The 11,167-nt window shown below is 41.7% G+C and overlaps 1 protein-coding gene across 1 annotated transcript in view; it reads left to right on the top strand.

The window, feature by feature from the left end:
* Positions 1-282: 282 nt before the first annotated feature.
* LOC101351309 (zinc finger protein 354A) overlaps positions 283-11,167 on the top strand; it is a 24,984-nt gene continuing 14,099 nt past the window's right edge. The window contains exons 1-3 of the mRNA XM_004391005.3: positions 283-645; positions 4,724-4,850; positions 5,808-5,903. Coding sequence (XP_004391062.1) covers positions 613-645; positions 4,724-4,850; positions 5,808-5,903 — 256 coding nt within the window. The 5' untranslated portion in view covers positions 283-612. The remainder of the gene's footprint in view (positions 646-4,723; positions 4,851-5,807; positions 5,904-11,167) is intronic.

Genomic DNA, 11,167 nt, shown 5'->3' with positions numbered 1-11,167 from the left:
CCTTTCTTCAAGATAGCCCCTTCCCCGCCGTCTGAAAGCCACTGTTTTCCTCAAAAATCTGCTCACTGATTCCTTCACAGAAGAAGAAGGAGTTGGATCGGAAAGAGCTTGAGGAGGAGAAAAGTTGTCAGGTGTCACGTAGTGAGGAGCTGTGCTCTAGACCACCAGCCCGCACTGGTTGGAATTCTTATTTGGTGTGTGAACTCAGGGCAAGCTGCTCATGTTGTCCTCAGTTTCCTTATTTATAAAATAGGGATGCTAACAATGCCAACTAGTGCAATGGGGACTAAATCATGTAAAGCAGGGCCTGGCATGTTGCTGCTACTGCTGAGAAAGTCTATTCTCCTTTTCCAAATTTTGTTCTCTGGATACTCCCTGAGCCAGGGAAAGAGTTGGTGGCTGGGCCAGTATAGTCCTTTTGGCTCCTAACTCCTTCCACCTTCCCTCTCTGAAGGCACCTGAGGTCAGTCTCAGTTTGTGTAAGGATTTCAGAGCTCCTGATTCTGAAGGGTAGAAAGCAGAAGGGGCTTCCTCCTGGCTCCCTTTCTCTTCTCTCAGATCCACCTTCTGGAGACTCCACCCATCCTCAGGGGAAGAGCCCAGAAAGAGGACATGGCCACTGGACAAAGGGGAGCAAAGGCTCAGGTGAGTTCATTTCTGTTTCATTTTCCATGGATGGATGTTTTGCCTATCCTCTTCTAAAGTTCTGGACCCAGTAAAATCTTATCCAGCATCTGGAGCCCAAGCCCTTTTCCCTAGGAGGAGTTGGTCCACCCTGGTGGCTGGTGGATTCTGTGAGGAATGCTTACCCACTCCTCCATCTGTGTCTGGTGTTTCTCTTTTTTTTATTTTCCCTGATAGGCATTCTTTTGTTCATCGTTTTCAATCTACTGTGTGATTACTCACTTGACAAGTAATATGCCATGTGTCTTATATCACTGGGGACAAAATAAACATGCACACTTGGAAAAGTTCCTTTCTGGTCCTGCCTCCTTCACCCACTGTCTTCCTCCCTTCCCTTGGCAAAAATGATTTTGTTTCGTTTCATCTCTGAGAATTCTGATACCACCCCCAGGCTTCTCCAGCCCAGTTCTTAGGTTTTGTCTCCATCTTAACTTTATGTGGCGCCCTGGTGGCATAGTGATTAAAAACTTGGCAGCTAATCAAAAGGTCAGCAGTTCGAATCTACCAGCCGCTCCTTGGAAACTCTATGGGGACAGTTCTGCTCTGTCCTATAGGGTCACTATGAGTTGGGATTGACTTGATGGCAATGGGTTTGGTTGTTTTTGGTTTAATTTTATGTATTATATGCCTTGCTTTTACTACTCAGTTAAAAACTGATGTTTACTGGCAGTATTCAATATTCTAATATTGTGGGAATCGGGGAGGGGCCCCGTCCAGGTTAGCCAATGTGAGAACAAAGTAGAGCTGTGTTGGAGGGGACACAGTTTGGAGTGGTCTCTTGACTTCAAGGGTAGAGGGAAGACTCCTCAGGATGCCTCTGGGACAGTTTGATGGGATATAAGTAGTGGAGAGGCTGTGTACACAGTGGTTCAAAAGTGGGACTCTCAAGCCTGAAGTCCTGGATTTTCATCCATCTCCTTTGCTGCCGTTTGTGGGCCTTGTGCAAATCACTCCTCTTTGCTCCAGTTTTCTCACTTGTAAGAGAGGAATAACAATTGTTTTAGTTGTGTAGTGCTGCTATAGCAGAAATAACACAAGTGCATGGCTTCAACAAACAAATTTATTCTGACACAGTTTTGGAGGCTAGAAGTCTGAATTCAGGGTGCCAGCCCTAGGGGAAGCCTTATTTCTCTCTGGGCTCTAGGGTAAGATCCTTATCTCTTGAGCTTCTGATCTTTGGCTCCTTCGTGTGGCATGGCCATCTGTCTTCCCCCATCTTTGCTTGCTCACTTGCTTGTTTAATCTCTTTTACATCTCAAAAGAGATTGGTTTAAGACACACCCTATGCTAATACTGTCACATTAACATAACAAAGAAAACTCGGGATTATAACCACAGGTGTCCAAAAAAAAAACCCTATTACCATTATGTGGATTCCAATTCATAGCAACCCTATAGGACAGAGTAGAGCAGTCCCATAGGGTTTCCAAAGAGCTGCTGGTGGATTAGAACAGCTTACCTTTTGATTAGCAGCTGAGCACTTAACTACTATGACACCAGGGCTCCAAAGCACAGGTGTAGGGGTTAGGATTTACAACCCATATTTTGGGGGGACACAATTCAACCCACAACAGTAATTGTGCCTACTTCATAAGGTAGGTGAGAGAATCACTATAGTTAGTACATTGAAAGTGCTTAGATCAAGGCCAGGCATATAGTTGATGCTCAATATGTGGTTGTTATACTAGCTAAACAATATTATTAATAATGATATTAATCTTAGTAGATAGAGACTTCTATACAATGTTTGTAGGACCTAGAAAATACTTGTTCTTTACTCATTCTTCAGCTAACAATAATAGTTTGTTTATTGAGTATCTGGCATGCTTGGAAATGTGCTGAGTGCTTTACATGTGTTATTTCTCACTGTCATAGCGATTATTATTCTCATTTTAAATACGAGGAAGCAGGCTTAGAGAAGTCAAAGCACTTGAATTCAAACCCATATGTTGTCTGGCCTATAAATTCATGCCCGTTAATTATCCAGCCTTGGTATATCTTTTGGAACACAGGACAGATCCAGCCCATGTGTTACCAGAGCTCTTCCCCAATGAAATGAAGAGGTGTTTGATCTTCGGAGGCTACAGCCAGGGCCTGCTGTTGCATATTTGGGCTGCTGTTCTTTTCTTTTAAGCCATTTTCACATGTTCCTATAGTTCTAGGTTACTCTCTTGGTCAGAATCTTCTCTATCCCTGTGTGTGACTAAATCCTGTATGAAATTCTCCATAACCTCATCTGCTGCCCAGTACTGCATAGACTTATGTATAAAAATTGATGATGAGAAGTTTAAGACCAGAGAGACCATACAGATTGCTGGGTTAAAAGTTAGAAAACTTTTGTTATAGTCCTGCCGCTGCCACCAATAAAGTATGTGACCTGAGGTGTTGACTACCACGGACCTTGTGTTCCTCATCTATAAAATGAGGATTGAACTAGGAGTTGGTCTACGGTCCTGTCCAGCTACACATTTTTCTTTTATTGTTCAAATAATTGAACAATTATTTCATGCATTTTTCTGGTCCGTGAATTGAATTGTAAATTCTTTGAAGGCCAGGATCATTTCTTGTACTTATTTCCCGCATATGTCAATAAATTATCTTTCTTGTAAATATATTGCATGCTCATGGTAAAGATTTCAGAGAATAAAAAATACATATATAAAGAAGAAAGTAAAATCACTCTTAATTCCACCATCTGGAGATAATCACTGTCATCCCTTTGGTATGCATTCCTCAGAATCATTTTCTATGCACAAATACATACTTATTTATATTTTGCACAAATGGGAACAAATTATACTTAGTTTTTGAGCTTATTATCATGGATGTCTTTTGATGTCAAAAAATATAGACTTGATACTTAATCAGTAAAACAACAACAAAAAAAACCAAACCTATTGCCGTTGAGTTGATTCCAACTCATAGTGCACCTACAGGACAGAGTAGAACTGCCCCATAGGGTTTCCAAGGCTGTAATCTTTATGGAAGCAGACTGCCATATCTTTCTCCCGCAGAGCAGCTGGTGGGTTTGAACCACCAACCATTTCACTGGCAGGAGAGCACTTCTGCACCTTCAGGGCTCCTCAAAGAACTTAATCATTACATACTATTTAATCATATGGATTTGTCAGTAGCTATTGACTGTATGGCAATGGGTTTGGCTTGGAACATTTGAACTTTTAATATGAGGCAGACACAATTTTAAGTGCTTTTTTTTTTTTTTTAACTCTATGAGGTAGGTGTTGTGAGACAGTTTTGCAGAGTTTTTAAGAATGGAGACTTGGACATCTGCCTGAATAGGAATCTCAGATCCACTACCGACAAGCTGTGTGACTTTAGACTGATTTCTTACCTTCATGGTGACTTTCTTATATCATGTGTAAAATTGAGATAATATTAGTACCTTCTTCATAGGGTTATTGTGGAGATTAAATAAAGATTATACTAAAGATTAATACAAAGCTCCAAGAACAGTGCCTGGCCCATAGAAAGCATTCAATAAATGAGAGCTATTTTAATTTTCATTATTACTATCCTTAAGCTTGAATAATCTGCTCACAAGCATACAAATAATGCCTTACATTATTTAACCTGGCCTCCATCAATGGTTATTTAGGTTGTTTCCATTTTTCGCTATTACAAACACCACAATAAATATTTCTGTATCTGCTTTTTTGTGCATTATTACAATATAACTATAGTAATTGATGGGTTAAAGATCATGCACATTTTAAAGCTTTTAATATGTATTTTCAAATCACCGTCAGAAGGATTATTCTAATTAACTCTCCCACTAATGGTCTTAATATCTACACATCTCTTACAGTGGTTAGTAGTACCTGGTTCATACATTATGCTGCTCAGTATATATTTGCCATTGGTTGATTGTTCATTAATCAAGTGACCTTGAACCTTCAGAACCTTGAATAACATCAGAAGCTTTTCATGGATAGCCTGCCTGCCTTCCCCCTTCCCCTGCCAACAACTTCATTCTGTGTGCTGAGTAGTCTGGATGAGCTTGAATGGCTTGTCATTACAGGTGTCGGTGACATTCAAGGATGTGGCTATACTCTTTACTCGGGATGAGTGGAGAAAGCTGGATCCTTCTCAGAGGAGCTTGTACCGGGATGTGATGCTGGAGAACTATAGCAACCTGGTCTCACTGGGTAAAGAAAAGCTCCCCTGTAGATTGAGAAATTGGGATATCTCAGGACCTCATTCCCTGGATGAAAACCATGGGTCATCAAAAAACTTTAGCTGAATTTTGTCATGGATTGTCCTTATAGGATCTTTACAAAAAATGTAAAAGTGTTATTCTCCTGTGTTGGCATAGAATTACCCCATGTATGAGAGTGGATCGGGTAGTACCGATAATCATCCCCTTCCCTCTATACAGTCACATGTTAGGCATTTCTTCATGGTTCAGGCATCATTTCCCTAAAACAGTTGCTCAACAGAGGGCATTATTCAACCTTTTAGACCTTCCACTTGCCTTTTCCACACTTCTTTTCCAGCTAGATGCACGCTGTATAACCCAGTAGTCAGCAGACTTTTTCTGTAAAGGTACAGATAGTGAATATTTTAAACTTTGAGGGCCACATATGGTCTCTGTAGTATGTTCTTTTTTTTTTAACTACTTTTTACTCGAGGGCAATACATTAAACAGGAGTGTCTTGGATTTGGCCCATAACCCGTAGTGTGCTGACTGCTGCCATCTTTAAAAGGGAGTCAGATTTTTTTTTTCTCATTTTTAATAAGATATTTGGTACATAATCTTTTCTATATATACCTGTTGGCAAATTTTAATTCAGTCTGTGCATCTAACATATTTCCTCTTCTATAGAAAGCTAATGATACCTATTAATCGAGGCTGTATATGTTTACCTCATTTCTCTAATGTACAATTAATTATAACATAATCATGTCCTACAAGTCATTTGTCTTTCCTTTGACACATCCCCTCACACATTGTGGGGGCACAATCTTGAGCACCCACAGACGCTCTTCGTACCATACTGAGTTTTCAAATTTTGTTTTTGTGCTGACCAAAGATCTGCAGCTAAGTATTCTCATACCTCTTTATGACAGAAAAAAACCAAGTCTTTTTTTTTGTCTCTGAGCAGGACCCCCATTTTCCAAGCCAGAAGTGATCTCCCTGTTGCAGCAAGGAGAAGAGCCCTGGAAGGTAGAGAAAGAAGGTCCTGCAGGCTCCTCTCTGGGTGAGTGGATGAGACTGAAGTGCCTGGGAATCATTGCAGGTTTAATAGTCTGATTATTTAAAGAGGAGGATGTACTTTGGAGGTATTGATTGAGAATCTTTCTTCAAAGTTATCGGTCCTCAAGAGAAGGTGGGGAAGGAGAAAACTAAGGCCCCAGGACATGAGCTTTCTCAACAAGCATAGTATATTTAATGAACTGCAAATAATTCTTTCTGGCTGGCACTCAAGGTATGTATATGGGAAGGAAAGAAGATGAAGAAGGAAATGAGATTGGAAAGCTAGGTAGGGGCCACGTTATCAAGTACAATTCTAAGGCATATGAACTGTCCTGAACAGTCAGGACATATGAACAGTCAGGACAGTTCATATGCCTTAGAATTGTACTTAATAACGTGGCCCCTACCTAGCTTTCCAATCTCATTTCCTTCTTCATCTTCTTTCCTTCCCATATACATACCTTGACTTTCAGCCAGAATGAATTATTTGCAATTTCTTAAATATACTGTGCTTGTTGAGAAAGCCCATGGATGACTGAGGGAGCCCTGGGGGCATAGTGTTTAAGAGCTTAGCCAAAAGGTCAGCAGTTTGAATTCGCCAGCTGCTCCTTGGAAACCTTACGGGGCAGTTCTGCTGTGTCCTATAGGGTCACTGTGAGTCGCAATCGACTCGATGGCAGCAGGTTTGATTTTTTAGGTTTATGGATGACTGAAGGCACCCTGGTGGCACCGTGGTTCTGCACTCTGCTGCTAACCGAAAAGTCTGCAGTTCAAACGTACCCAGTGGCTCCGTGGGAGAAAATACCTGGCGATCTGCTCCCTTAAAGATTACAGCCTAGGAAACCTATGGGGCAGTTCTACTCTGTCCTGTAGGGTCTCTATGAGTCTGAATCACCTTGACGGCACACAACAACAACAACATGGATGACTGGGAGTAAATTAAAGGATTTAAGCAGAAGAATTATACAGTCTTCAATACTTTAGAGCAAAGTGGTCTAAATCAGAAACAATTTAAATGTCCTTCATTGAAGGAATAGCTAAAGAAGCTGTGGTGTGTCCTTATTGGGCATACATTGCCACAGTTAGAAAGGAAGAGCATGCTGGTGTGAACAGAGCTCCGAGACATGTTAAGGGCAAAAGCAAGTTATAGAGCAACATTATGCTATGATGGCATTTATGTTTAAAGAAAATTATGTATGTTATGTTTTTGTTTATAATATGCATGTAAGTACAGAGAAAAAGGTAAGGAGGATACACCTTAACTGGTCATAGCAGTTACATTTGGAATGGGCTCAAGAATGGGGTGGTGAAAGCAGATTTTATTTTTAAATATAATAATTTTTCACGAGAACATATTTATGAAGTCCTTGTGTAATTTAAATTTTATAAGAATGATCACTTTGGAAACATTGTGTGGGATAGATTTAAAGTGAGGCAAAACTAGAGATGGGAAACTTTGCAGAGATTATTGCAATAATCTAGGCAAGTTCGTAGGGCCCTAATGAAGACGCTTGAAGTGAGGTTCCTGAGGAAGCAGAAGAACATAGGAGGGGAGCAGGTTTGTTAAGGGTATAGGGTCAGTACAGTGTAGGATGGGTATCCTCTGAGATGTAAGTAAAATACTGAGGTGGAGATAGCTAGTGGGCAGTTGTATAAGGTAGGTGGAATTGGAACTCAGAGGAGAGTCGGAGTCATCAGTACAAAGGTGACTTGTGAAGCCTTGAGCTAACTGAGGGAAGAGGGCAAAGGACAGAATCCTAGGAAACATCAAATTTACCAGATGGGTTTAGAAAGAGGAATCTGTGAGGAGCCTGAGAAGAAGTCACCAGAGGGAGAAAAACGGGAGAGGCAGGTGTCATGGAAGCTGGGGAATGAGAGCTGTTTAAGAGGGGAGGCTCAGACTCTGGAGTCAGAAGATCAAGGTTCAAACACTTGTCTACTGCTTTTCTGTCCGTTAAAACTTAATACATGATGAGTGAGTTCCATACCGGTTACTGGGGGTGCAACATTGGACAGAAAGAGACCAAGGTCCTGCAGTTGTGGAGCTCACATTCTGGTGGGGAAGACAGGTGCTGATAAACTATGCACACACAAAGCTGTAAAATTACAAATTGTGAAAAGTACCAGGAAGGAAAGATAGAAAGTGCTATGAGAACATATGATAGGAGGGACTGTCAGCAAAGGCTTCCCTGAGGAAGTGGGGGTTAGGGAAGGTACGCTGAGGATGTAGAGAACTTATCCGGGCATAGGGAGTGGCAGTTCTCACGAATGGTCCTGAGAAAGGAAGCTAGTCAGTCCAGACGGGGTGAGGAGAACAGTGTAAGAATCGTCTGGAGAGAAAAGCAGGGACTAGGTCACACTGAGCTGTGGACCCTGTCACAGACTTTGGTTTATATTTGAGAGTCATGAAAAGCCACTGAGGAGTTTGAAGGAGCCTGGCCACATGCCCAGGTTTACATTCTGAAAAGGAGGTCACACTGTAGCCAATGTGGAAAGCATGCTGGAGTGGAAGTGGGAAGACTTGTCTGAGGCCATTGTCAGGTCCACTGGAATCATGAGGGCCCCTCAGGACCGGGGCCTAGCAGAGGAGCTGCAGGGCAAGCTGTCTAGGTCCTGGAGGCCCTCATACTGGGGAGGAGCTTTCTCTGTATAAGTTGAGATTTTTTTCATATGGGAACCACATTTGACTCTCATTTGGGAGAAATACACGAATCTTGTGAAAATGGTAGGAAGCCACCACCATGTAAACAGAGAATGCAGGCAGCAGGGAACTAGTTGAGAGTTAGAAGGGGCATCAGTCTGGCCATTAGGTATGGAGTGAGTCTGGCATGAAAAATCAGAAGGAATTGTTCTCTCTCTTCTCACTTTGGGGGCATCTGATTGATGAGTGAGTCTCCTCAAGTGAAATGAGTATTAATTGCTTTAAACTGAATAGAAAGCATGACTGGTGTCCAGACTGTCCAGAGAGACACTGGGGCCACCTGACGGTAGGGCTGGAGTCTTCAGTTAGCTTCTTTCTCTGGTTTGGGAAGAATCCTGAAGGAAAACCATGAGCATGTGTCTGAAGGAAGTGAAGGACGTCCAGAACTGACCTTTCTTTCTTCAAAGATCAAAGTCAGGTGGGAAGTCCTGGGAGTGCTGCCATGTGGTGGTCGCAGGGATGCACATTAGAGGCCTGCTGAACCCCTGGCGAGTCTCCCACGTGCCTGGACTCCAGTGTCCTCAGAAGAGCTTCTGTTTGCTTCATTATGCAGCACAATTTGAAGGAACTGGATGTTCATGAAAGTACCTTAGACCAGAACTAAAAACACCCTTTGAACAACCAGAGACCAGAAAGCTTATGCTTCCAGGAGTAGGACGGCCCGAAACCTCCAAACTGCCTCAAACTGTAAATTTAAAAAATTATGTTCACTTAAAAACTGTTCCTAAGTAGGAAGAAACAAAAAAGGAAAACAGACTTGTGAATGTCATCCTTTGGTGTGTCAGTTTTCAGGTGAGAGATGGAAGGAAATGGTTTAAAGGGTATGCCTCTCTCTCTTGGGTCTCTTGCTTAAGAAATGAGCCCAAAGTACAATGACTGAGGCTGTGCTTTTCTGGAATAGTTATACGAAGAAAGTGGTGAAATCAGCTTGTACATCTCATAAGTTTGGTGTAGACCCAAATGTAAAAATATTCTTGAAATATTAAATTTTTTAAATTACAAACATGATCTAGGTAAACAGTTTCTTCCAGTGAAAACTGTTTTCCTGTCTTTCTCCTTTCCTCTTCCTTTGCTTTCTTAATGCCAACAGAATTTGTGCACATCACTCACTGCATGCATAAGGGTGGTCCGTTGAAGCTCCCTTGGGAGACAGTGTTCTGCTCAATACGATTTGCTGGGGCTGCATCTGCACAAAGGAAGGGGATTCTTTTTCTAACCTGCACAGAGTTGCTGTCGGGTGGTTAGCAGCAGCCCCAGTGAACAGCATGTAATGCTTTTTAAAATGCGAATGTTCTTACAAGGTGAAAGTGGAGCTAAAATTCTCTGTAGCTCTGTTTAATATTATGAATTAGTTTTGTTCTTGTCCCCCTGCCTTCCCCAGCAAAGACTCCTCACTGTGCCCTGCACCTCCCCTCTTACCACTGTTCTTGTAGCATCTGTTCTTGTAGCAGACAGAATGATCTTTTTAAAAGTAAATCAGATTGTATCACTCTCATACTCAAAATCTCTAGTTGCTTCCATCACATAGAACCCAGTTTCCTCATTGTGGCCTACAGAGACCTTATGTGATCTGGCTCCAGCTATCTCTTAACCTTTGGGAGATGTTATAAATTCGGTTTTGAACGAATTAAGTTGTCTTTGGTTGATTCAGTTATCCAAGTGGAGAGGTCAAGTAGCCTGTTGGGTTTAGAGTACTACACCTTAAAATATAGACTGGATGTGAAATGTTAATTTGAGAACCATGGTCAATATAAAGTATTAAAACAACAGTTGAGGTTGAGTTAGCCTAGGGAGAGGGTTCTGAGTACAATAACAGAAAGAAAGTAGAATTGAACGTTGAAGAACTCCAGCATTTCATGGCAAGGTAGAGGGAAATAAACCATAGGGAAGGCATGTAGATATGATATAGGAGGAAAATTAAGAGTCTGGTGTCATTGAAGGAAAGGCTCGTAATAGGATGGTAGCAGTAGAGATGGGGAGAAGTAGATGAATTGGAGAAATATTTACATGGTAGAATTGACAGATTGTGGAAATTGATTAGATGTGGGGGCTGAGGGAGCTAGAGGTGTTGAAGGAGTTAGAGATGTTGAGGGTGACTCTTAAGATTTTGGTCTAGAACTGGTGCTGTTTACAGAGCCTACTTAAACAGGTTAAAGGGACTAATCGTGAATTCAGTTTTGTTGTTACGTGCCATTGAGTGGGTTCTGACTCATAGTGATTCTGTGTACAACAGAACCAAACACTGCCCGGTCCTGCGCCATACTCAACAATTGTTGCTGTTTGAGCCCAATGTTTTAGCCACTGTGTCAGTCCATCTTATTGAGTGTCTTCCTCTTTTCTGCTGACCCTCTGCTTTACCAAGCATGATGTCCTTCTCCAGGGACTGGTCCCTCCTGATGACATGTCCAAAGTATTTGAGACAAAGTCTCAGCATCCTCCTTTCTAAAGGAGCATTGTGACTGTACTTCTTCTAAGACAGATTTGTTCGTTCTTCTAGCAGTCCATGTTATATTCATTAATCTTTGCCAATGCCATAATTCAAAGGCATCAATTTTTCTTCGGTGTTC

This window comes from Trichechus manatus, unplaced genomic scaffold (assembly GCF_000243295.1).
Source record: "Trichechus manatus latirostris isolate Lorelei unplaced genomic scaffold, TriManLat1.0 scaffold00394, whole genome shotgun sequence".
Taxonomy (NCBI): Eukaryota; Metazoa; Chordata; class Mammalia; order Sirenia; family Trichechidae; genus Trichechus; species Trichechus manatus.
The sequence above is the reverse complement of the archived record's forward strand: the minus strand, read 5'-3'. Positions and strand labels throughout refer to the sequence as shown.